The sequence below is a fragment of the Saccopteryx leptura genome, chromosome 3, assembly GCF_036850995.1.
Source record: "Saccopteryx leptura isolate mSacLep1 chromosome 3, mSacLep1_pri_phased_curated, whole genome shotgun sequence".
In the NCBI taxonomy this organism is placed as follows: Eukaryota; Metazoa; Chordata; class Mammalia; order Chiroptera; family Emballonuridae; genus Saccopteryx; species Saccopteryx leptura.
Genome location: NC_089505.1, coordinates 2432956 through 2459037, shown reverse-complemented (window position 1 = coordinate 2459037; position 26082 = coordinate 2432956). Strand labels below are relative to the sequence as shown.

At 42.6% G+C, this 26082-nt stretch overlaps 2 protein-coding genes across 3 annotated transcripts in view; one reads left to right on the top strand and one right to left on the bottom strand.

Moving 5' to 3' along the window:
* Window positions 1–23450, bottom strand: part of PACRG (parkin coregulated) — a 469671-nt gene extending 446221 nt beyond the window's left edge. For both annotated transcript variants that reach the window (XM_066371685.1, XM_066371686.1), the window contains exon 1: window positions 23105–23450. In XM_066371685.1, coding sequence (XP_066227782.1) covers window positions 23105–23263 — 159 coding nt within the window. In that variant the 5' untranslated portion in view covers window positions 23264–23450. The remainder of the gene's footprint in view (window positions 1–23104) is intronic.
* A 283-nt stretch (window positions 23451–23733) lies between these two features.
* Window positions 23734–26082, top strand: part of PRKN (parkin RBR E3 ubiquitin protein ligase) — an 893077-nt gene continuing 890728 nt past the window's right edge. The window contains exon 1 of the mRNA XM_066372515.1: window positions 23734–23855. Within this exon, the coding sequence (XP_066228612.1) occupies window positions 23831–23855 (25 nt within the window). The 5' untranslated portion in view covers window positions 23734–23830. The remainder of the gene's footprint in view (window positions 23856–26082) is intronic.

Here is a 26082-nt window from a genome sequence, read left to right as displayed (position 1 = left end):
CCCCGCAGAGAGAAAACACGAAGTAATACTCTTCGTGTTTTGAGTGTATTGTCTTAGTCTTTTTTCTCTGTGAGGTAGGTACTCTTCTCTTGTACAGGTGAGGAAACTGTGAGAGAAAAACCTCAGCACACAGACATCATAGCTGGGACTTCCAAGCCAGGCAGCCTCTGCTGTCCATGTTCTTAATGACCACAGTATGAGTTCAAATCCCCATTTGTAATTATCTACAGTCTATACAAAGTACCATAAAGAATGACCTAAAAAAATCATATGATAATATGATTCAAAACGGGGCATATAACAGATGACTCAAAAACTGGGCAAATTGAGATCACATAGAAACATTTAAAAATCCTACACATCGGCTGAAAAGGTGCCGTCATCAAGAGAAAACAAAGGACTTAAGTTCATGCATATTTAGAGTCGTGCATCGGCCTTGGCTGTGTGCCTGTCTCAGGAGTCTGGGGCTGGGAGAGGCTGTAACAATAATACATTTCAAATACCTCATTTTATACAGAAGGTAGGAGATCAAAGGAAATAATCACTTGCAAGAAAGTACACAGCTGTCTGATGAGAAAGCTAAAAATAAAACCTTAGTGCTTTGACACCCAAGCTGCTGTATCTTACGGTCTCATTTATCCATAGCAAACATGTCATATTTCTATATTGAACTACATCTCGTCCTAGTTTCACTTTACATTTACAATATGCAGAGGTAGAGCGAAGGATAATGCACAAAGGAAACGTATAGGTCAGTATCGTTTATGAACACAGATATAAAATTCAGAAACAAAATGTTAGCAAACTGATTCCTAGCATGTGATCATCTCCATAAATATAAAATTATACAAACCAACAGCTAAGATATTAACCTTAAGCAAACTGGAAACAGAAGAACACTGTAATCATTTCAATAAGGGAATCTAGAGCAAAACTATAACAAATATCCTACATGATCATGAAATGGTGGAGCCTTTCTTTGTGGGATTAGGAAGAAGGTAAGAACGGCCACTATTACTTATGTATTCAACAGAAACTGTAGAGCCAATCCTATTCAGTAGTAAAAACATTATATGGTTGGAAAAGAATACAATTGTCATCCACTTGTATCATTACGCATGCAAAAAGTCCAAAAACTCAACACATACAGTATTAAAATTAATAGGCAAACTTTACAAGTCTCTTGTATAATAAATAACTGTATATGTATATTAAAAATTATAGAGAAAACACCTCAAAAACTAGAACATCTACACTGGCATAATCATGTACTAAGGAAAAAATATCAAGAAATATATGGAAGCTCCAGCCTGTTGGCCCAGCAGTAGAGGATCAGCCTGGCATGTGGATGTCCCAGGTTCCATTCCTGGCCAGGGCACACAGGACAAGCGCCCATCTGCTTCTCTACCCTTCCCCCTCTCCTTTCTCTCTCTCCTCTCTCTCTCTTCTCCTCTGGCAGCCAAGGCTCCATTGGAGCAAAGTTGGCCCAGGTGCTGAGGACAGCTCCATGGCCTCCACCTCAGGCGCTAGAATGGCTCCGGCTGCAATGGAGCAATGCCCCAGATGGGCAGAGCATCGCCCCCTGGTGGGCATGCCAGGTGGATCCTGGTCAGGCATACGCAGGAGTCTATCTCTCTGCCTCCCTACTTCTCACTTCAGGAAAAAACAATATCTATAGATATATCTATAGATATATATGGAAGACCTCTATGTAGAATATCATGAAACTTTACAGGGAGACGTTAAAGAAGACCTAAATTATTTGTGATATAACACATTCGTGGCTTAGAAGATCCATATAATAAAGGCACCAACTCACCACTGATGTGTACATATCATTGCAATCCCAATCAAAACCAAACTTTTTTCTGTAACTTGTCAAACTTTACATGGAAATTTAAAGTTTATATGAAAATGCAAAGGGCCAAAAATATCTCAGTCAATTCAACCCTGAAGAAGAAAAACGTTGGAAGACTTATTCTTCCAGATAGCAACATACAACATGAAGTTACAATAAGCCAGACAAAGACAGCAGAACAGAACCTTGGGTCCAGAAATAAGTGCAAACATATATGATTACTTAAGTTGTGATAACAGTTGGGCTGGGAAGCCACGGGGAAAGAGTGGTGTTCTCACAGCAACGCGGTGCTCGGTTGATTGGAAACAGAGATCGACAGAAATGAAACCTGATTCTATCTCACAGCTTATCAAGCCCCAAAAGGCACTCACCGTGAATGAAAAGATGGATAAATTGGACAATCTTAAAATTAGTAAATTCTGTTTATCAGAAGACTCAAGTCACTGAGTAGAAAGACAAGGCTCAGAAAGGCAGGAGATGTTTATAAAACATAGAGTCAGCAAAGGATCTGAAGAGCTCTAGGATAGAGCTCTCACAGGCAATAATAAAAAGACAGGCACCCAACAGAAGAATGGGCAGAAGGAACAGTGGGCAGAGTTCCCAGAGGAGATGCCGGGACGGGCAACAGGCTAATGGAAACAGGCTTAGCTTGGTTAGGAAGGAAAGGAAGGCAAAATAAAACTGTGATATCATACTATACAACTCTCCGATTTTGCTCAGACTAGGAAATCTGGCAATAATCAATGCATATGCACATATTTACGTAAAATGCACAAAATATTCCATATGACACAAATATCATAGTAAAGGAGAAGTGGATGGAAAGAGTTTTCAGTGTGTGCCCTTCCGACTTTTAAACTATTCATTACCTATTCAAAACACCACCACCAATAAAATGAGGACTGGACAGCTCGTGTATCTAGATAGAGGTTCTTCTCCCCTCTGCTTCACTTAACAAATCTCATTTTACCTGTGCTCCAGGGCGAACAGTATACTAAAACCGCTGTATACATTTTGCCTGCGTCCCAGCTCTTCAAAGGAAGACAAGAACTCGCTTCTGAAGGCAGAGTGTGCTAACCCCTGCGCAAAACCGGCTCAGTGGTCTCGAACCTCCTTCTGAAGTGCATGGCGCCACGAAGCACCCAAGACTAGAATCTAAATGTCCAGCACCCGGATCTCAGCAATAAAAAGGTGATGCATCATTTAGATTATGTCACACACATATAAAGATATTTTACTAATTTTCTGCTGAAGCTGAAAATCTGTCCGGTGTCTGGAATGGTTTACAAAAATGAATCTGGAGCAAGCTCCATTTTTGCTTATTCTTGCCCCGAGAGCTGAAGTGTGTGACCAGTCAATCTCTCCTCATAACGTAGATCCTGTGTCCTGTTAACCCTTCTTCAGCAGGTGATCCTTTGGTTTCCCAAGATTTATACAGTGTGTCCGTAAAGTCATGGTGCACTTTTGACCCGCCACAGGAAAGCAACCAAAGATGATAGAAATGTGAAATCTGCACCAAATGAAAGAAAAACTCTCCCAGTTTCATACCTATTCAGTGCAGTTCGATGTGGGCTCACGCACAGATTTTTTAGGGCTCCTCTACAGACTCGTCACTGACTAGTGGCCTACCAGAATGGGATTTCTCCACCAAACTGCCGGTTTCCTTCAACTGCTTATCCCACCGAGTAATGTTATTCCTATGTGGTGACGCTTCGTTATAAATGCGCCGATACTCACATTGCACTTTGGTCACGGATTCGAATTTAGCGAGCCACAGAACACACTGAACTTTCCTCTATACCGTCCACATCTCGACTGGCATGGCCGTGGGCTGCTCCGCTGTATACACGGTGTTCCGTCATCATCTGTGCATTGGCACATGCTGCCACATCATCCTACAGAAACTGGGAGGGTTTTCCTTTTATTTGGTGCAGATTTCACATTTCTATCGTCTTTTGTTGCTTTCCTATGACCGGTCAAAAATGCACCATGACTTGACGGGCACACTGTATTTCTAAACTTTAGAAGTCCCAGATAATGTTTTAGATCTGTTCTTGTTGAAATCCGGAGACCAAAGGCAATCTCCGGAAAAGCCGGTGTTGACGGAACTTTGTCCCCACCCCCCACCCCTCCTGGGACTATGCACGGTCCTCACCACTAGTCGCTTTGCTCTTCTTCTTTTTTACTTTTCTCCTCATTCCTTCTGCTGACTTTCTCTTTCTGGACTTGATACTGAAGATTTACTTTGGAAGACAAACAGAGCTTGTTTTTGCTTCCACACGGTAAGCGGCAGGATCTTGTTTTTCTATGTAAAACAGAGTTCTCCTCTGGGCTGTCTTCACGACCAGATGTTGAGGATTCTTCCTGCCACTGGAGTTTTGCACATGTTTTACGTCTTCCCGTTAGGCAGCTGAAATGTTTCAGGTGACTGGCTTCTAAGTAACTGATACTTTCCCTGCTTCAGATTTGCTTTTCCTATGATACGCCTTGTAAGTAAGTATGAATAAAATGGAAACTAGTTTCATTTGTATATATAAAATAAGTTTAACATGGATGAAATTAGCCTGTATCACTCATCTGAGAGGCTCTGCTTGATATCCACAATTAAGAGTCTAAAAACTTAAAAATCTCTAACAGAAGATAAACCACGTTTTACAGATAAGAACAAACTCCTACCCTCTTTTTCCATGTCTTACAAAGAACAAACTCCTACCCTCTTTTTCCATGTCTTGCAAAGACACCAAAGGTATCAGCACTGCTGCTAGATAAACGGTGTCATTTAATAATATACAGCAGTTGAGCTGAATTAAAGAGAAACAAATACAAGACGCCAACGCTTGAAGGACTAATGGAAACGAGTCATTTCCATCATCTCCATTTGTTTGGATTAATGCATTTAGTTGTCAAGTTAGAATCTAAAATAGATATAAAATTTTTCTTCTTATAATCTTATGATTTGCTTAAAACATAAGGATCATCCTAACCAAGTACAACAGAAAACAAGAAATAACCAACATGATAAGATGTTATACTAATGTCAGTGTGCTTCCTCAAAAGTTAACGAAGCCATTTATAAAATTTGCTTGACCCGTTCATGTCACATAAAATACAACGACCGTGCGTGGCTTGGAAGCACCTTTCACCAGTGCAAACCTCTCAGCAGCGTTCTTCCTTAGCGAATCAGCTGCACTTGTGACACCAGGTCAAGGCCAACGAAGGGACTGCGCCAGCGCGGAGGGGACCTCAGCGACTCGCAAGCACTCCTGTGCCTTTCTGAGCACACAGCTCGCCCCTGAGAGTGGCTCAAAGAGTGAGGGTGTTCGAATCCTGTAAGGTTCCTAAAGGCCTGTTTCGTAGGCTAGCTAGGCCAATGACGTGTTCGACGGTGTGTGAAAAATGTAAAACCACCAACTCGTGGGCACTCCCGTGTGGCTCCCGCGTGACTCCCGTGTTGCTGAGCAAGCGTCTGTCTCTCACTGGGAATATTTTGTTGATTCTCCATGGAAACCCTCTGAAATGGTCCTAGTGCACCTCACTGCTGATGAAGCATTTGAGGCGTGGTGACAAACCATAGCACTTCACATAGGCATAGCATTCCAGATACTGTGCAAAAGACTTTCCAAGAACTTTAACTCTATTAGCTGAAGGTGGGTAATCTAGTTACAAATGCCTATGCTAGAAGTCGGGTCAAATCATTTGATCACCAGAAAAGATATGTTGATTTTCCTTTTTTTTTTTTTTTTTTTTTCTTTTTAAGCCTTAGGAATACATGCTGTCACTATGGTCCCAGAATAATTTTAATGAGTAGAACGACAGTGTGAATGTCTAAGAAATAATTTTTTTGAATGCGATAAAAAATTTTTATTGGTTCATTATTCCAGTTTAATGGGCTCTCGTTCAAAAATTTTCAAATTTCACTCAATTGCATATCTGCATCTAGGTCAGCATGAAAGATAGCTGTAGGCCTTCGGTGGAAATAAATTTATGGTTCCTTATAAAACATGAAAGATTCCAAAGATATTGAAAGGAAATAAATGAAGGCAAACATAAATTTGAGTTTTATGTACAAGGAACAAATAAATCTCGGTGAATGAAGCAAAATGTTAAAAGTGCTAACTACTCCAGTTTTTAATGAGAAATTCTAAACGTTGATGTATGCTGGGTAACCTATCATGGAAAAAGCGAACATCAGCATAAATACATTTAGTAGAGAAAATTATGAGCACTTTGTTTTCATAATCTAATGTAATGATACTTCAAGAAATCTCATAGAATAACTGTATGTTCAATCCATATATAAATCAACTGGGTTTTTTTTTCCTTTATGAGAATGCTCTGTAGACAGTGATACCATCTATACTTATGAAAATAAGAAATAAAAGTGATTTTTCCTTTATTCGATGTATTGATATTACTGTCCTAAGAGAACAATGCTCATGGAACTGTATTTTTCGCTTCATAAGACGCACAGGCATTTCCCTCTCCACTTTTTTTTTTTTTTTTGGGGGGGGGGGAGCGCATCTTATAGAGTGAAAAATATGGTATCTTATTAAATATTTTAACACACCATTTGATTCAGAGTATTTTTTTTTCTTATGTTTGTTCTTAAAAGCCTAGGTGTGTCTTATGGAGTGAAATATATGGTAATAATCAGGCTCATACACGCTCTGTGAGATCAGAGACGACGGGGACGAACCGTCTCTAACCCTAATAATAATAAGGTCGTGAGCCAGCCCAGGGCAGAGCAGACATGATGCCTCTCTGCCCCTTGACAGCCCGGACCGCTGGTTGTGCCCCTCACAGGTATTGAATCAAGGAAGACACACTCACTCTACACAAAGCCGTGCCCACCAATGCCCACGGCAGCTGTGTTTTAACAGCCATACACTGGAAACAACCCAGACGTCCACCAGCGTGTGGCTGGACACACTGTGCCCTGCCCACTCAGACGAAGGACTCCCCGCAATACAAAGGAACGAGGTATCCACACACGCAACAACATGGATGCATCTCAAAAGAATCATGCCGGCTGCAAAAGAGGCCAGGAGAGAAACAGTCTGTGAGAAACAGAGTCTGTGCTGCAGGATCCCACCCAGACAACGCCAGAAAACGCAGACTCGGCTCCAGTGAGGAGAGGAGCTTGTCGGTCCACCAGAGCTGGAACAGAGAACGCAGACTCGGCTCCAGTGAGGAGAGGAGCTTGTCCGTCCACCAGAGCTGGAGCAGAGAGTGAGGGGGTCTCAGAGGCACAGGAGAACACGGGGTGGCGGATGCTCCCGTACGTTGACTGCTGAGATGGCGTCCCAGTTGTATGTGTGTGTCAAAGCACATCTAGCTCTATGTTTGAGGTTACAGTTGGTACCTCAATTAAGCTCTTTGAAGAAGAAGAAATAGCCCTACAAGCATATTACTGTACTTATGCATTAGAAAGAACTGTATTACACTATTGAAAATTAGAAATGGTTCAAAGTGGTAGAACTGAAGAAGGGAGGCCTGGGGAAGTGGGTGGAGACACGGGATGCGGACGGACAAGCCCCGGTAAGCTACTCGCCACAGCCTCACCGATCAACCCGGGGCACCTATCACATCGACACTTTAACAAACAATTGTCAACTTGAAAAGCCAATGATGATGTTGCCATGAGATTATATGGCTCTTGCACCATGAACTGAATGTAAGTTCTAAGTTTGCCAATACGTTAAGCAGTTTCAGCCAATTTACTCCCCGCTGCTTTCCTCACTGACACGTGTCACTTACTCTTGTTTGCGGGTGGCTGAACCGGGCCAGAGGGGAGATCTCTATCATTACAAAACAGACATCAGCCTGTGCTTCTCCTGACAGTAGACTCAAGGTTTCAGTACCTTTTTGGCTTGGCTGAGCCTCCGCCCTCCTGTCACTCATCTTTTCTGACTGAATCTTGGTTCACTTTGGGACCAAAGGTTTGGATTCTGACTCAAGTGTTCGCCTCTGCTGGCTCCCACGTTCTTCTCACCGTAAGCCCTACCCTGGCCAAATCCATCTGGTATTGGTATTGGCTCCAGACGAGCCTCCTGTTTGTACTGTGTAAGCCCCAGAGGGCTTGCACTCATGTCTCCTTCTACCTTTGAGATCCACCCAAGGCTTTTTATTTTCATGGTTGAATAGGTCCTACTCTAAAATTCTTGTGATTTTTTTTTTCATCAAAGTATCAGGCGTTGACAAGTTCCAAATCAATCAAACTACTTTCTACTCCCATAAACAGAAGGCCAAATGTGATCTAGAGAAAGGTCTTTTCATCTACGAGAGATTTTTTTTCATCCATCCATCACCTACAGTTTTTTCGATACGTAATGAACACAAAGGACGTGTGGAACAGGTGCAGATGGACACGCACAGTTGATTGACTTTCACAAAATAAGTTAGGATTAAACAACTGAAAAGCACAACCGAGCATCTCTGATGCATGGAACACTGTGCACAGTGTTGAGCAATGCAGGGACAAACAGTCACAAGACATTAGCCATTTACACTTCACTTTGATAAGATAAAAGCTATATTGGATGAACATTGTTTAAATTATTCACTCCTAAAACCGACACAAATAATTTTGCCTATGCACATCTCTGTGTATATGTTGTACAACCTATGATTCGCACAAGAATTTCCACAGGGAAATACAGCATCCACAGAGGCATCCCTAGTTGTTGCTGAAAATTACTAATAGTTATTTTATGCAACTGTTGCTGTTGGGTAATCACTACCTTACATAAATTCTGTAATATATTTAAATATCGTATCATGTTAAATTCAAATAAGATTTTATGGTCATGTGAAAACAATGAACAGTGTGTCATTTTTTTTCTTAATTTTGAAGTAAAGTGAGAGTGATTTGGTAAAGGATTTACCGTTTGTCTCAGGGACTACTTATTCATAGCGACTTTAACTCAGGACGGACAGTCTGTGAAATATACTCCTCTCTGGATCCTCTTCTCGGTACAAACCACAAAAGGAAGGTAGTTAGTTACTGTGATCTCCTTTGTACTTGTGATTTTATTTGGCATTTACTATATAATCATATGTTTTCTAGTTTTACTTTCTCTAGCTTATGCTACCATCAAGGACTTTAACAATTTAAGTTCAGGGGGATAATTCTAAAATATAATTTATTTATACAATGCAATTATTCTTTATAAGATCAATTCGGATGTCTTTTCCTAAGAGACAGTAACTTGGGTAAACAAACCAATCCATAGATAATGTTATCCTAAATTTTTGTTTAGGCAATGATTCTTATCTGCAAGAGTTAACAATCTTTCCCTGAAAATAACACTGCTGTACCACAGACAAACTGAATTACCTTACACAGTCTTTAAAGTTTCACTTCTTGTACCCTAAACACTAAAACTAAACATCTTTTGCCCTATTCTCTAGGTCCCATAGAATCAGCGGTCACCCTACCTTGGTGTCAGTTAGACCCTGGCGTGCTTGTCACCAGTCCATGGTCACCCTCTGATCAAATATGTGTCCAAACAACCTCCCTCCCCCTCCTCAATGTGCCAGATGGGTTTGAAAGTCAAGTCTTACTAAGGAGGCAGAGCAAAAATCAGTAGGCCTTTCTGAATCCTCCTTTTTTAAAAGATTTTTTTTTTGTATGTATTAATTTTAGAGAGGGGAGAGAGAGAAAGAGAGAGAGAGAGACAGAGAGCGAGAGAAGGGGGGAGGGGCAGGAAGCATCGACTCCCACATGTGCCTTGACCAGGCAAGCCCAGGGTTTCTTTTTTTTTTTTTTTAATTTAATTTTATTATTTATTCATGTTTGAGAAGAGAGAGATAGAGAGGGAGAGAGAAGGGGGGAGGAGCAGAAAGCATCAACTCCCATATGTGCCTTGACTGGGCAAGCCCAGGGTTTTGAACCGGCGACCTTAGCGTTCCAGGTCGACACTTTATCCACTGCGCCATCAGAAGTCAGGCAAGCCCAGGGTTTCGAACTGGGGACCTCAGCATTCCAGGTTGACGCTCCACCCTCTGCGCCAACATAGGTCAGGCCTCTTTTTAAAAAACCTTTTTAAGGGCATTAAATATGAAATATACACACTGAAAATATAAATAAATGCCTTCCAGAAAATAAAGCAATAGAAATCCTATAGACACGTACTAGAGAGCCAGGTCCCTGCAGTAAGTAAGAGCATGTGGGTGTGCCGTCCCTGGGTCATTCTCTGAACCCCTCAGCCAGGACTCAGCAGGATCCCTGCGATGTTTACAGAGAAGTGAGAGAACACATCTGGGTGCAGTTCCCTCCACTGTGTTCTGGGTTTTCATGTAGTCGGTTTTCTTTGTGTTTCGCCCCTTACTGATGAACATCACAAGAGCCACAAACATAATAGATTGTTTCAGTTAGTTTTATATTTTTAAATCTTCATACTTAGGTGACCTAGACAAAATACTGTTTTATGGATATTAAATAGGTGTTAGAGAAAATAAATAGGAAGAAATACCAAAATGCATCAGCTTATTTCAGATTTGCTTAGGATGGACCTAATCCTTACCATTTGTGACTTGAATCTGTTTTCAAGTTTCCATAGAACGTTTTTAGAAAATGATTCTGTTCTAACAAATAACTTGAACAAACACTAAGAAGGTAAAACTGTAGAAGTCAAATCATATCACCATCAAGCAACAAGTTTATTAATTTTTAAAAATCATAATAGAAAAATAATCACAAAGCCCCAGATATGGGGAGAATCATGCCTCATAACGTACATACATTCATATAAAGATATAAAGCAAACAAGTAGCCTGACCAGCCAGTGGTGCAGTGAATAGAGTGTCGAATTGGGACGTGGAAGACCCAGTTTGAAACCCTGAGGCCGTCAGCTTGAGTCTGGGCTCATCTGGTTTGAGCAAGGCTCACCAGCTAGAGCCCAAGGTCGCTGGCTTGAGCAAGAGGTCACCCGCTCTCCTGTAGCCCCCCGGTCAAGGCACATATGAGAAAGCAATCAATGAACAACTAAGGAGCTGCTACGAAGAATTGATGCTTCTCATCTCTCTCCCTTCCTGTCTGTCTGTCCTCATCTGTCCCTCTCTCTGTCTGTCACACACACAAAAAAAGCAAACATGTAGTTGCATGTCCTTTTCAATAACAAGAATAATAATCTGAAATAAAAATAAAGGTATTTAAAAAGAAAGATATAAGGAGATCAAGAGAGAATATAATATGTAAATGTAGACATAGAATTCTGTTGTCAAAACCCAAAGAATTAGTATATAACTACAGAAGGTAACATATGAGGAGAGAAACAAAGGAGCAAGACAAACTATAAGTAAATGTAATAAAATAATTAATAAGTTAGCAATGAATATATATTGGCAGGGAGTAAAATTCTAAATGTATTAACAATGTATGCACAAAATGACTCTAATTGTTTTATACACATGCCTGTAGAGATGCTCTCTGAGAATAGTTCAAGAGTAATAAACTCGTATAAGGGATTTGAAATTTATTTTCTTTTCCCCCTTTTAGGTATTTTCCTAAAAACCACATAAGAATTCTTGCCTTTTATAATAAAAGTAGGTGTTTAAAAACACTATATCAAAATAAAAATACATTGCAATTCAATAAATTACTTATTGTGGAATGCGAGTGTTGTACCCATATGTAATGTTTTTCCTAACGAAAAGATTCTGGTATTTGGATAGGACACCTTTGGGAGGGAAGCAGAGTTGGGCGAGGTGATGAGAATAGGGCCCTCAGGAAGGGAGGAGGAACTTCATAAGAAGAGTAAGGGACTCTCTCAGCACGTGCGGAGGGAAGGGCGCGAGAACACAAGGGTAAGTCAGACCAGCAGCAAGCCAGGAAGCAAGTCCTCCCAAGAACCAATTTCACCAGCCCTTTGATCTTAGACTTCCAGCTTCCAGAACTGTGCACAATAAATTTGTGTTCTTTAGACAGCCAGTCTAGAGCATTTTGCATGGCAGCTGAGCGGACGAAGATACCACTGGAGCAATAATTCCTTGACAGAGGGCTGCTGGTGGCTTACCAGAGGGGATTTTGCTCCCTGAAAAATGAAAGAAGTACCAATAATCTATACTTGCTTTGTAAGCGAACCACATCATAATTAAATTGTATGCAATAATGTAAGGGTGATTTAACATTACAATACCACCTATTCATTTAATTAACATTGTATTAACATTAACAGACTGAAAGAGAAAAACATTATGATCATCTCAATAGATGCAGAAAGTGTTTTGATAAAATTCACTACACACACACACATTTTAGCAAAGAGAGATTACAAAAGATGGTTACTGTCCCCAAATCATCCTGCACAATTCTAAAACTTTTTTTGGGATTTTCATGAGAGGACATTTACCACAAACCCCTACAGATGGTGAGATTCCAAGAATGTCAAAAAGGACAGAAATACATGCCTATTTTATTATTTTTTATACTAATTTGTATCTTTGCATTTTTCAAAATGTGGGAATAAAACATGGTTCAATGGGAATATTATTAGATTTAAAAGCACGTTATTAGAAAGTTGGATATAAAATATCTAAGCAGTTATTAAGAAAACAGATAACAGTCTAAACACGAAGTGATAAAATACGTTACAACTGAAAATATGAGAATATTTTTCTAAGTGATTTACATGATCATTGCAATTTCAAAGGAATATTTCAGTTTTGGGTTTGTTTGTTTTTTTAGTGAGAGAGACAGACAGGGACAGACAGACAGGAAGGGAGAGAGATGAGAAGCATCAATTCTTCGTTGTGGCACCTTAGTTGTTCATTGATTGCTTTCTCATATGTGCCTTGACCGGGGGGGAGGGGGTTACAGCAGAGTGAGTGACCCCTTGCTCAAGCCAGCAACCTTGGGCTTCAAACCAGCAACCTTTGGGCTCAAGCCAGTGACCATGGGGTCATGTCTATGATCCCACGCTCAAGCCAATGAGCCCATGCTCAAGCCAGTGACCTCAGGGTTTCGAACCTGGGTCTTCAGCGTCCCAGGCAGAAGCTCTATCCACTGCACCACTGCCTGATCAAGCAATATTTTAGTTTTGAATACTATTAAAAAGTCACCTGAAAGAGTAAACTGGTAAAAAAGTTAAAATTTAAAATCGATATTCTGGGTATGAATTAATGGGAGAGATTAGCTTTACCAGTTTCTAAACATATTACCACATTATAATAATTAAAATTGTGTGACACTGGTTAAAAATTCCTCTTGAATATCTCCGAGCTGTATGTATAATTATAATACAAAAGAGAAACAGAAATCAGTGGGGAATAGAACATTGCTCTCAATATATTTCTGGAAAAACCAACTAGACCTCAAGAAAATAAGTGTTTGAGATCTTCCTGAATACTTTGTCCCCAGATGCTCTGACTCCCTACCAGGCTCTCATCACACAACGCTGAGAACAATTACAACCATTGTATCAGACTCTCCGAGGGTGGGACCCAGGATTCAGTATTTTTAAGGTCCCCAGGTGAATCCATTTGCAACCTGAGAAAAACCACAGCCTTAGATGTTTTCAACCCATTTCTAATATGTATCATGAGTGTGTTTCAGACATGCTAAGATGTACAGATCCTCTCAACACGCAGCCGGTGAGGAGGGCGGCCGGCAGGTGGGGTCCGGGGAATGCGGGACCCCCAGCCCAGGACCCCAGGAGAGGTGACAGCAGCCCAGGACCGCAGGTGGCCGTATAAACCAAACCTTCCTTAGAGTTTTCAGATCCTTAAAATCTCTAACCCAGTCATACTACTTCAGAAATTGTATTTCAAGAAGATATGTTAAAATACAGAAGAAAATTTTACGTGACAGCATTCATTTCAATATTATGTATAAATAGCAAAAAGAACTGAAAGAAAATTTGGGTAAATGACTAAGTAAATTATGGATAGAACTTTATAAACCTTCTAACTGCTTATGAGGCGTTTGTAATGTCATGTAAAATGTTGCCATGGAAGGAAGAATCCATAAAATTTCATTTAAAGTATTATAATTTTACACAATATCAACTAAATATGCAAGCTGCAAAATGTCTATGTACGCTTCATAGAGTATGTATATACTTTGCCTCTATAGTTGATAGAAATATATACAATTAAAACATTTTAAACGTGTATATAACGCATAGAATTCATGACACAATTATTTTGTTCGAAGAAAGCAGGCAATAAAGACTGACCAGCGAGTGAGCAGGACACCCCGGCTGTCCCATCCCTGAGCCTTTGCGGAATCCCCACCTCTTGCCCTGGGTCCCCCTCAGCCTGCATATTTCAGCAAACGTGATTGTGTCTGGGAGCCTCCCAGACCTACCCTCTCTCGGGTCCCTGTCTGTGCTCTCACAGCGCCACTTGGGTTCCCTCTGCCACCGTGTGAACCAGCACCCAGCTCGCCCCTGCCGTAGGATGAACTGAGCACAAGCAAGGCTGCGGCACACACAGTCTACCCTCTCGTGCGGGCATTGTTCGTCCCCATTCCGGCCTCCGACTGGACCTCCAGGAGCCCACACACACATGTGCCACGTTCATTTCATCACATGCAAAAGCCAGTTCCCTACTATGACACTTGCTACTGGAATTCTTGCAAGACATTGAAAATGATAGCTCTGGTGTGTTGCACGGACAGTACGTCCTCCATGTCATCCAGAGCTTCTCGGTAAGTGTTCTCCGGGGCTAGTTGATGTAAACAAGAATTGTGTTCCTATAGCGTATTTCTGGTCACAAAACCATCACCAAACATCCAGATAGAGACCCGAAACACCTCTAATATTAAACACTGGAATAAGTATGAGCTCTGTGCACATTTAAGAAAGATGAATGAAAATAAGGGGAGCACTGACCAGCCTGCCTATTCCACTTCAGGGTCTCTGGTGGCCGGCCTGGAGCCTGTCCCCATAGCTCAAGGTGCCAGGCAGGACCCACCCTGGACAGAGTGTGGCCCCTCCAGCCCGGGCCCACTCACACCCACTCACACAGACGGGCCGTGGAGACAGCCACTCACCCAACATGCACGTCTCTGGGACGTGGGGAGAAAGTGGAGAGGGAAGAAAACCCAGGCAGACCTGGGGGAATGCAAACCCCACGGGCGGCCCCCAGAGGGATTCCATTTGCTTTCTCATCCACATTACAAAGAACCCACGTTGACTTTAAGGACTTGAACGAAACAATGTTAATGGAGAACCTGCTGTATTTAAAATGCTTCCTGATCAACTTTTCTCTGAGAAATCAACACAGGGAAAGCTTAAACTCCCTACAGGGACTGATAGACTGCTTTCTCTTGTGATGAGAGGTGCAGAATGTTCACCTTTCAACAACAGGTGCCAAGAAACTCAGAAATTTGAACATCAATCAATAAAAACACTGATCCTCAAGAATGGCAAAAGCAACCAACCCCTCTTAACTAACCAGGCGGTGGGGCACAGTGAATAGAGCATCGGGCTGGAATGCTGAGGACCCAGGTTTGGGACCCTGAGGTCCCCAGCTTGAGGCGAGGGCTCATCTGGTTTGAGCAAGGCTCACCAGCTGGCTTGAGCAAAGGGTCACTCGGTTTGGTGTAGCCCCTATGTCATGGCACGTGTGAGAAACTAACCGATGAACAACTAAGGAGCCACAATGAAGAAGTGATGTTTCTCATCTCTCTCCCTTCCTGTCTGTCCGTCCCTCTCTCTGACTCTGTCTCTGCCACAAATATATATATAGCAACCCTTCGTTTCTCCACCACAGGCTTTGTGCTGTAACTGCTCTTTACTGCATCGTCCCACGATTGCCTGTCTTACTCCTGATCGCCCAGGTGATCTTCAACGCCTTCTGCCTTTCCGTATAAAATTACTGTGAGACAATTAAAACTGGCCGAGGAACACAGCATACATAAGTATATAAATAAAATAGCCAAGATACCTTTTTTTCCTCACAAAAGATCATCTTTTCTTTTTAATATTTTAAAAAGAGAGGGATAAAGATCAGCATTAAGAGAACCAGAAGGAAACTCACAGAATGGGAAACTATACTCGCTATGCATACAATTGAGAAACGACCAATATCATTTAGAATAGAATACAAAAAATTCTAAGTACTACAAATTAGACACAGCAAGCCAAGAAAAAAATGGATGAAAGTCTGGAAAAGACCCTGCAAAAAAAAACAAAAGGAGATAAATAGCCAATAAATATATTAAAAAGTATCAAACTTCGCTAGACACAATAAATATAAATAATAAATCCACAATGGGATAGCATTATAGACCCACTAGAATTCCTAAAATGCATAATAAAGGAAACACTCATGATTGGTGAGACTATAGAGCAAATGGTCCTCTCGTATAGAACTGGCAGAGTTTAAATTTGAAAAATCAATTTGGAAACACTTTTGATATAGTTACTGAAAGCAAACATATGGACACCCTGAGGTCCACCAATTCCCAGGTATATATCCTTGGATATTTATACATATATTCTCCAAAAATGTCCTTGAGTTTTCCTAGTAGCGGTATTTGTAACAGTCCCAACGTAGGAAAGTCATACAAATACTCTGAGTGCTGGTGAAACCAGTGTGCTTGTTTAATATTTCTCAAACGATATATTCAATATGTGTATTCTGTTTGCATATTATACATCATCCCAGGTCTATTAAAAAAAATATCAAGAGAAGACTAGTCCGAGTTGGAAAAATCTAGAAATACAGGTTCTATTTCTTGCTAAGCCATTTAATGTGTCCCAAAACCACAACAATAAGAAATTAAATTGTCTTAGATTTGTACGCCACATGGGATAAAAAATAGTCTGCCTGCCTCCTCATAGGATTGGTTGGAAAGCCAAATAGAATGGAGATGACTAGTCCTATGATATGCTCAAGTTTATATAAAGCTGCTATAATTAATATACATATGGCACTGGTAGATTATTCAAAGCAAATAGAAAGCTATTGATATAATTTAGTGAAATTATACCTAAAGATTCATGTAATAAGCCTTTGGCCAGTTGGAAAAAAATTTTTTACCTCACTTCTTAAACCAAAATAAATCAAGATAAAGCAAAGGTGTAAAAAAAAAAAAGTAAATTATAAGAGGACTAGGGCAGGTGGGAAAAGGCTGACTCTTTTCCCATAATCTTAGCTAGGAGAAAGCCTTTCTAAGCCAAACTGTTTTAAAGTTTTATAACGGGAGCGTGTAGAACTTACATAATAAGCTCATTAAAATATGGCATACAATTTTGTAAGTTAATTTAGCTCCGATATTTTATGTTTATATAACCCCATTAGCATTTTCTTGAAGCTGCCAATGCCAAGATGACTGTCTAATTATAGCATAAAACATCATTCATTAATTCGTTTGACCCCCTCCCCCCCCAAAAAAAAGGGTAGAGCACCTGCCAAGCGTCAGGAACTTCCCTAGGGCTGGAGACAGAGCAGCGGTCCCCAGGAGCTCCCCGCCCTGAGCGTCCTCCACGCCGCAGCGGAGGCCGGCAGGGATGCGCTCGATTCGTCCTAAAGGGGGAGACGTCTTCAGGAACAAGGACAGAATGCGTAGAGGGTACGGCTGCTGGGGCAGGGAACGCAGGGGGTCACGGAGAGGTTGAAAGTTTGAACCGTCAGGGAAGTCGTCACTGAAGAGTTAGCTTTTGAACAAAGGTAGAAGGATGGGGAGATGAGAAGAGGTAGGGGCAGAGGCATCTCAGGCAGAGGGAGCAGGAACCCGGGCTGCCAGGCAGCTGGGTACTCAGGGGACCGCAAGGAAGCTACCGTGGCTGCCACGGAAGGAGGAAGGGAGAAAGGGCTGAGATTTACGGGGGGAAAAGATACTGCCGTCAGATCAGGGCCTCCGGGGAGGGCCAGGACGTGAGTGTCTACTCTGAGAGAGATGAGAAGGCCCGGGGGTGGGGGGGTGACCAGTGTCATGATCGGGCTGGGTCTGCAGGGGTCCTCTGGCTCCTGAAGTAAAGGCAGGCGGTTAAAAAATAAACCCAAGCGAGAGGGAGATGACAATCAGAGCGACAGAACAAGGGAGGCAATGAGATAAGAAGGAAGTACCCCGTAGAACGGCTTTCCTCCGTTCATCAAAGATCTGAGCGCACTTGCTACCTGCAGGTTAGGACGACAAAAATGAGGGCCACCCAGAGCCCACTCTTCCGGGCAATGCCCGCGAGGGGATGAAACAGGAGCAGAAATCACCCTGGTACACAGTAGAAAGCAGTGAACAGAGGACACGGTTCTGTCCCGGTGGACAGAGGGGAAGAGGGGAAGCAGCTGGCATTTCGGCGGCTGCGGAGATACAATTGTGGCCGCTGGCTCCCGGCGCCTACAACAGTGCTCAGCGCGGTGACAGGGGATGTCTGCTACCCAACCGCCGAGGAGTTGCTGGGTGCAGACATGTAGGGAGCAGGGCACACACCCAAACAAAGCAACATCAGCGAAATCACAACTATGAAGAGTCACAGCTTAATTGGGTGGCAGCCAATGAGAATAGTGGGAGGTGACATGAACTAGAACAGGGCTGGGTCCCAGAAGGCCCTGTATGGGTCCTGTGCAGATTCTACAATTGTTTTTCCTTTCTCTGTAAGGACTGAGGGTCTCCAAAAGCTTTCAGCAGTGCTAAGAGAGCAGTGTACCAGCATGGTGAGTGGAACAGTGTTGATAGCGACGGGGACAAACCAGCCACTTGGTGGATGGGGGCTCGCAGCTCGTGTGGGTGGCACTGTGAAAACCCAGGCGAAAGCTGACGAGGGCTGCCCCTTGGTCCCTTCACCATGAGTACGTCCACCATGCTGAGTAACTGTGGGTGCGCATTTATTCGCAATTATTTTACTTGTCCCTGTCCTTTTCTTCACTAGAAACATTCAGTACCGGTGGGGGACACCTGTCATCATCCTCCGGTTTGTTACAGTAGCAAAGCACCTCGGGCTTTCGCTGGACACGGAGCTCACGGAGGTCATGTTCATCAGATTCTCTCGCAGCTGGAAGTTTTGGCGATGGGAGGGGAGCAGAAGGGTGCGCGCACCTGCTGGGACAGCCCTTCTGGGGAAGCGTCTTGCTCTCCATTTCTGCCTTTCTTTTCGTCTTGCTCTCCATTTCTGCCTTTCTTTTCGTCTTGCTCTCCATTTCTGCCTTTCTTTTCGTCTTGCTCTCCATTTCTGCCTTTCTTTTCCGGCAGGGCGGGCGGCCCCTCCCCCTCTTTTCCTCCTCCAGCGTGACATAGGTGTTGGAGATAGATTGACGCACTTTGGGGACTGGATAACCTTTCTTAGGCCTTTGCCTGGTGGAATGAGGATGGAGGCCAAGAGTTGCTGCAAGGATCTATCTGTCTTTCATTGCTTTTGCAAAGAGAGAAAATAGAGGCCTGTGAGTAAACTCTGTCCAGTGGGACGTGAGTGAAAGTATGGCACCGTGTCTGGGTCCTGCCCTTGAAAGGAAGTTCTCTGCTTCCTCCTGCCTCCTTCTCGAGGGGAGCGATTTGACCCTGCTGGGGGTGAGCCCACCTTGACCCAGGACGTCATCCTATAGGATACAGAGGAAGGACATATAAGATTCCCGTGTCCCTGGACCGATCCCGTGTGGACGCAGGGCCCAGCCTCCCTGGACTGTGTACAGATACGGAATTTTCTACGGGAGAGAAGCAACTTCCATCTCCGTTACGCACACATTACTTGGCCTCTGTTAACAACAGCCAGATCGGTATCTTAATACACAATTTATACATGTTGACCATCACCACTACATGTTGAATGAATATGATTGTAAGTACACAAGTTTCTCTATACGTAAACTGATCATAAAAAATAATTTTTTTCCCACTCCACTGAGCTTTGAGATATCCGTAGTCTATTGAAAAGGAAAATAGTAATATACAGCTTAAATTGCAGTCAACCTCTCTATCATAGCCTTGAGCCAGCATCCTAACTGGCTTTATCATGAGGTAGATTAGCACAGCGAGTACCCACTCTCTGCTGAGATGAAGCCAGTACACTCTGACCTACTGGTTTCTGATTCTAGGCTGTGTCACACCACGAACAAAGCGTTTAAAGAGAAAAACAAAATCTTCTCATTCTGAATTTCATATTATTCTTTTCAGGCAAACATTAGAAGAATATGAATTTGAACATTATTATCTGATTGCAGGACTCCTGCCACTGCTAGTTTTCATATATACAGAATGCAGCAACAATTGCAAGGAAGTCAAGAACTACTTACTATTGAAGAAGAACATTTGACACTGGGATTTAAAACATTTACATCTACATTTGTTATTGTGGACAAGTCCTGCTGGGGAGGGGGTGTGAGGACGACGATGGAGATGCAAAGACCTACTCCGGGGACCAGGTTTAGTGACGCAGCTCCACTTTTTCAGGAAGTAAGCTAGCTTATATACATGGGTTCAGCCTATAGGGCAGGGGTCCCCAAACTATGGCCCGCGGGCTGCATGCGGCCTCCTAAGGCCATTTATCCGGCCCCTGCCAAACTTCCGGAAGGGGCACCTCTTTCATTGGTGGTCAGCGAGGGGAGCATAGTTCCCATTGAAATACTGGTCAGTTTGTTGATTTAAATTTACTTGTTCTTTATTTTAAATATTGTATTTGTTCTTGTTTTGTTTTTTTACTTTAAAATAAGATATGTGCAGTGTGCATAGGGATTTGTTCATAGTTTTTTTATAGTCTGGCCCTCCAACGGTCTGAGGGACAGTGAACTGGCCCCCTGTGAAAAAAGTTTGGGGACCCCTGGCCTATAGGGTGTTACAGCATGTCCTTCATAGCCAATGGCTGAAAAGATCAGGTAGCTGCCTTGTTGGCGCTAAGTCACTTCCTTATAGCGGGTGAGCTCCCTTCCTGGGTGTGCCCAGGAGGCTTCTGGGAGCTGGAGTGTTCTCACAGCCTTGCATCAGCCACAGCTGCTAGGAAGGCGCTCTGCACCCAACCCACATGTTATGTTGTAAATAACTTCGCATTTACATATATAAATTAAGGCTTTAAATAAGGATTTCTGCTTGTACAGCTCATCTGATCACATGTGTTCATGACCAGGTTGTTTTGCTTATATTACTAAAGCACTTTCAAAGGAAACAACAGGAGTGACATATAACTCCTCAGGATATATAGGTCTGTATGTCTTTTGAGGAAGAACGTTGGAATGGTGACAGATTTAATTGGCAAATGTTTGAAAGAGGGAACTGAAGGCAAGTCCTAATACTAGAAAAATGGTTTGGGGGTTGGCTTTTAGAACAAGGGTTTGTAATTAAGAGATGCTGAAGACAGGCATATTGTTTTCTGAGTAAAAATAAACCTCAAAAGAAGAGGTTGGTTTTATATTGCCAAAAAGTCTATACTGTCGAAGACAGACACAGAGAAATGTAAATATTGAATAGGAAAAGGAAAAGGTTTTACTCCCTATACCACTGAAGTTAGTTTGCATAAATAGTATTAATAACTTTCTTTTAATTACGACTTTGCTGTTGGTGATGGTTTTCCTTGGAATAGTAAGTGCATGGACTTTGTTTTGCCAATCCCAAATTCCCAGAACTGTGTTTAACAAGTTATTAGCTTAGCTTTAAAAAAAAAAGAAAAAAGTTGTTGAATGGCTGAATAATGTTCATGTCTGTGAATTATGATTTCCACTAAATAAACGGAAACAATTACTCATCATGTTTTGAAAATCCCAACAGTAAAGTAGATATCACACAAAGAGATTTTCCTTAAAAATATGAAAATAAGATAATTTATCTCAAATAAGTTGCTTATAAAGAAGGCTGCTTCATAATCAGTTTTTTGAGTCTGGTAAATATAACAATTAGCATTACTGAAATATTTGATTTTCCTGAACTATGACGTTAGCGTAAGGCCTTTGAGAATATAAAGATCATTATGAACATAGGTTTAGAAAAAGGAAGACTCTGACCAATATTTTATTACTGCTGTGAAAAAAATATAACATCAAAAAGTCACTGTTTATAATCATAAATACTAACTAGAGGGAAAAAAAACAATTAACTTGAACAAATATGGTATTCTGTATTGCTGGTAACTAGTCATCTTGGCTCCCATGACCCCTATTCATGTTAAATGTACACAAAAGGACCTAAGTAACAACTAGCAGGAGTTTTCGTATATCTTCCATAATTTTAACTATTGTAAACCAATCGACACACATCCCAATAACCAGAACATCATTTGTATAGAATATGGAAATCTGGCCTAGGGGTCTAGAGGTAATCTGTTTCATTCATGTGTTCATTAAGAATGTGGTTTCGGAACAGGTTATTAGTTTTGCAACATTTATGTAAAACAAATAATGTGACACTGGAAAGCAGTACTATTCATTTAACATAATGAGTTGCTATGCAATAAGTCAGATCTTCCCAGAGAGTAAATTATACAAATTTGAAAGCTGCATTTATTATTTAATATCTCATTCCCAGACAGGTGCTTACTCAGTAGTAAAACGTGGTTTAGCATTCCAAATTCAAAGCTGTTCAACAGATAGGACTGCTTTTTATAAAACAAAAAAAACCCCCCAATAACGTATCATGTATGTAGCTAAACCATTTGTTCCTTTTTTTCCCTCAACAGTATAAAAAACTATTTTAACTACCATGAATAATAAAAATGATATATGAAAAGTATTAATAGCCAGAGATACTGGAACTGAAGCTTGGATTTTTAAAAAATTTATAATTTAAAAGGTGTGCCTTGAAAGAGACATATTGAGTTGCCTCTCAGTATTCTAACAGGCTGATACCATTTTGTAAGAAAAAAATGTAGTTAGAGCCAATGCTGGGATAGTCTGACATTTCCTGGGTGAAATGATGAGATTTCTTATTGTAGATGATTTAATGAGTTTATGTTCCCAGTTGTACACATAAGCACGTCAAATTTGCGAGAGAGTTTAAGATTTCTAAGAACTCACCTGCTTTCTAGAAGGCTTTTTGCGGAGTGGGGCTAGTTTAGAAATCTTAAAGGTTTTTTTTTCTTTTATAAATTGTTTAGAGTCATCTTGGATCATCTGGAAACCATAAGTTATTAGGAAAATGCTTTATAGGGGTTATAGGGGTGCACCTACTATACCACTTGCTCAAGATCCTTTCTCATAAGCTAGCCTGGACCTCCACACTGTTGGGCACCTTCTGCCACTGGCTGGGTGATTGCTATTTTGGGCAAAGACCACTCAGAAGGACATGGGCTCAGAATCCAGGCTGGGGGCTGGCCAACCTCTGCAACCTGGTGTCTGTGGACTCGGGGAGGGGAGTGCATTCAGTTCAGGAAGGTCACTTACGACTGAGTTTTTCATCATGGCTTTGACTGTGAAGCCCTCAGAGAGTCTGGAGCGAGGCTGGTGCACTGGCAGCGGCTGCTGCGCCAGCAGCTGCGTCCTCCTCTGCGGCATCTTGTCTGGGCACTTGCTTAAGCTCAGGGTCTCTTTTTCTGCCACCATCTTCCCAATGTCTTGTTCTCACACAACGTGTAGTACACGAATCAGTGGGTTTTACGGATGTGAGGAGGAGGAGGTCGCGAGAAACCGAACCCGGGCGCCGTAAGGGTAGAAATGCAACCCCTCGCAGTGCCCAGGTAGATCCAGATGTTTGGCAGCTCCTAGGTGAAGGGAGTTGAGGGGAGGGGAGGGGCGGGAAGAGGGCAGGACCTTGGCTAGTTCTGCAACGAGCTTCCAAAGGTTAGCCTCCCGGTTGCTAAGCGACGCATCAACACTGCGGAGGAATGGCCCCACCCCCCCGTGACGTAAACGTCTTGGGCCTTAACCAGGAAGAGTGGCGGGCGGCTGGCGGCGGGCCCGGAGGGGAAAGTGCGCGGCTAAAACTACAACTCCCAGAAGGCCATGGGCCGTCGCGGTCTGCGCATGCGTAGTCCGACGGCCGGGCACGTGGGGGAGGGGAGTCCTGGCGGATTTAACCTCGGAACGCAGCGCTGGTGGGAGGCGCGGGCGGGCGCCCTGTGTGCTCAGAGGTCCCTTTCTTGTCCAGCAGTCTGCACCCGCCCAGTGACCATGATCGGTACGTGGTGCCTGTCAGGTACAGCCTCTCTGCGCCGCCCCGCGCCACGCCGTTCCTCGGACGCCGGGGGTCCCTGGGTGCCACCCCCAACCCCCAGTGCCAACTGTCACGGTGACAGCGCGGCCGCGCCCGCGCCGCCGGCGCCCCGGTGCCCGCTGTGCGGACCGACACTCAGTGTGTGTTGCTGCCAGCCCCCGCCCGCCCCTGGTTTGACAGGCAGCCCACCGTGATAGGTGGGCGAGGGAGCCCCGCGTGCGCCCGGGCGCCCCCGGGGTGGAGGCGCGCCCCGCGGCCCCGCAGCTCCGCACGCGCGGACGTGGTCGTCTGTACCGCCGTCGGTGGGACTCTAAGGGGGACCCCCCCCCCCGGCAGAGCAGTGACCTCTCCTGGAAGGGGGCGCTGGTTGGGGGGACGGGTTGGGATCCTGAGAAATTCCTGCAGGTGCATTTAGACTTCCTGTTCCCTCCGATTTTTCCCTATTCAATCTCTCGCTGGCGGTCTGACATGAAAGAATAATTAAGAGTCAGTAATAGCAAGGATGAAAACTTTTTTTTTTCTTTTTGCGTAATGAATGTGTCTAACAGATGCATTATGAAAAAAATTATTGAGCACAATATGACCTAGGTGCATTATTGTGAAGAAAGCTTTGGAAGTGACTCTTGGGAGGGTTTGGAAACACTGGAATAGTAAAGTGTGACATTAGGGAAGTTCCTCTATAACAGAATGTTAATTCAAGAGTTATTTTCGAGTTTAGCTCTGAAAATTAGTGGAGATGACCCACGTCATTAGAAAACATTGCTTCCCAGTGCCCACCGTGATTGGTCAGGGGAGTTTGGGCCATTTATTAGCTCTAGAATGTGTGTTGGTTTGGTGAGCTAATTCAGGGATGATCCCGATGACCGTTATTTATGGAACACTTGATTGCGGCCCTGGCATCTGACGTCAGATGTCCTAAATCCAGAAAGATCAGAAGTGGATTTTTAAAATGTGTTAAGTTTGTATGCACTGCTGAACTCTTCTTGTCTTGCATTTATTAAATTAATGATAAAATGTCAAGCCTGGTAGCTAACGGGAGAATCACGCCTGTTACCTGCCGCTGTCCAACCCGAGGAGGCTGTCCTGTCTTCAGTTTCTAGCCTGATGTGACAACATAACTAATTAAATTCATGCCCCACCCTAAGAAAAGTACCTTACATATAACAACTATGAGGACAATGTGCAGTACATTATTTTGTATAACTCGTGTCCTACATCTACCTGGAGGCACATTTTTTGTTTGTTTGTTTAAAGTCCTGTGCTACTCAGAACTTGCCCATTTCATGTCTTTGTTCTCATTCATGGCTACAGCATCTTTAACACAAATAATACTCTTCCACGTTATTTAAATCTTGGCTCACTTTTGAGGAAAAACAAAAAAATGGGTGTCTTGATAGAAAAGGAATAAAGTATTACCTCTCTACCAATACAGTTATCTTCCTTTTACTTTCTTAAAATCCAGATCTCCCTCTTGGCACTGAGAGTGTTTCAAAAGCATTTACATTTCTCACTTGGATAGTGATTGATATGTTAAATGCCCTGGCCTAGATAGCTACAGAAACACAATTCAATTGAAGGCAGTGAAAAATTATGACTTCATGAAAAGTATGGAGAACTTCAAGATCATATAAACCAGGGGTCCCCAAACTACAGCCCCCGGGCCACATGCGGCTCCCTGAGGCCATTTATCTGCCCACTTCCGGAAGGGGTACCTCTTTCATTGGTGGTCAGTGAGAGGAGTACACTGACCATCTCATCAGCCAAAAGCAGGCCCATAGTTCCCATTGAAATACTGGTCAGTTTGTTGATTTAAATTTACTTGTTCTTTATTTTAAATATTGTATTTGTTCCTGTTTTTTTTTTTTGTTTGTTTTTTTTTTACTTTAAAATAAGATATGTGCAGTGTGCATAGGGATTTGTTCATAGTTTTTTTTATAGTCCGGCCCTCCAACCATCTGAGGGACAGTGAACTGGCCCCCTGTATAAAAAGTTTGGGGACCCCTGATATAAACAGAATGGAAAAAAACCTTAAGAAAATTCAACATAGAAAAATGTAATTTTGGGCACCTCTATTTTTTTTTATTTGACTGCCTTTACTCTTTCCTTCATTGAACCCTCTTTTCATTTGGGACCACCCTACTGTTGTCTGTGTCTGCAAGTTTTTGTTTGTTTCTATTGTTCATTTGTTGCTTTTAGTTTTGTATCTGAC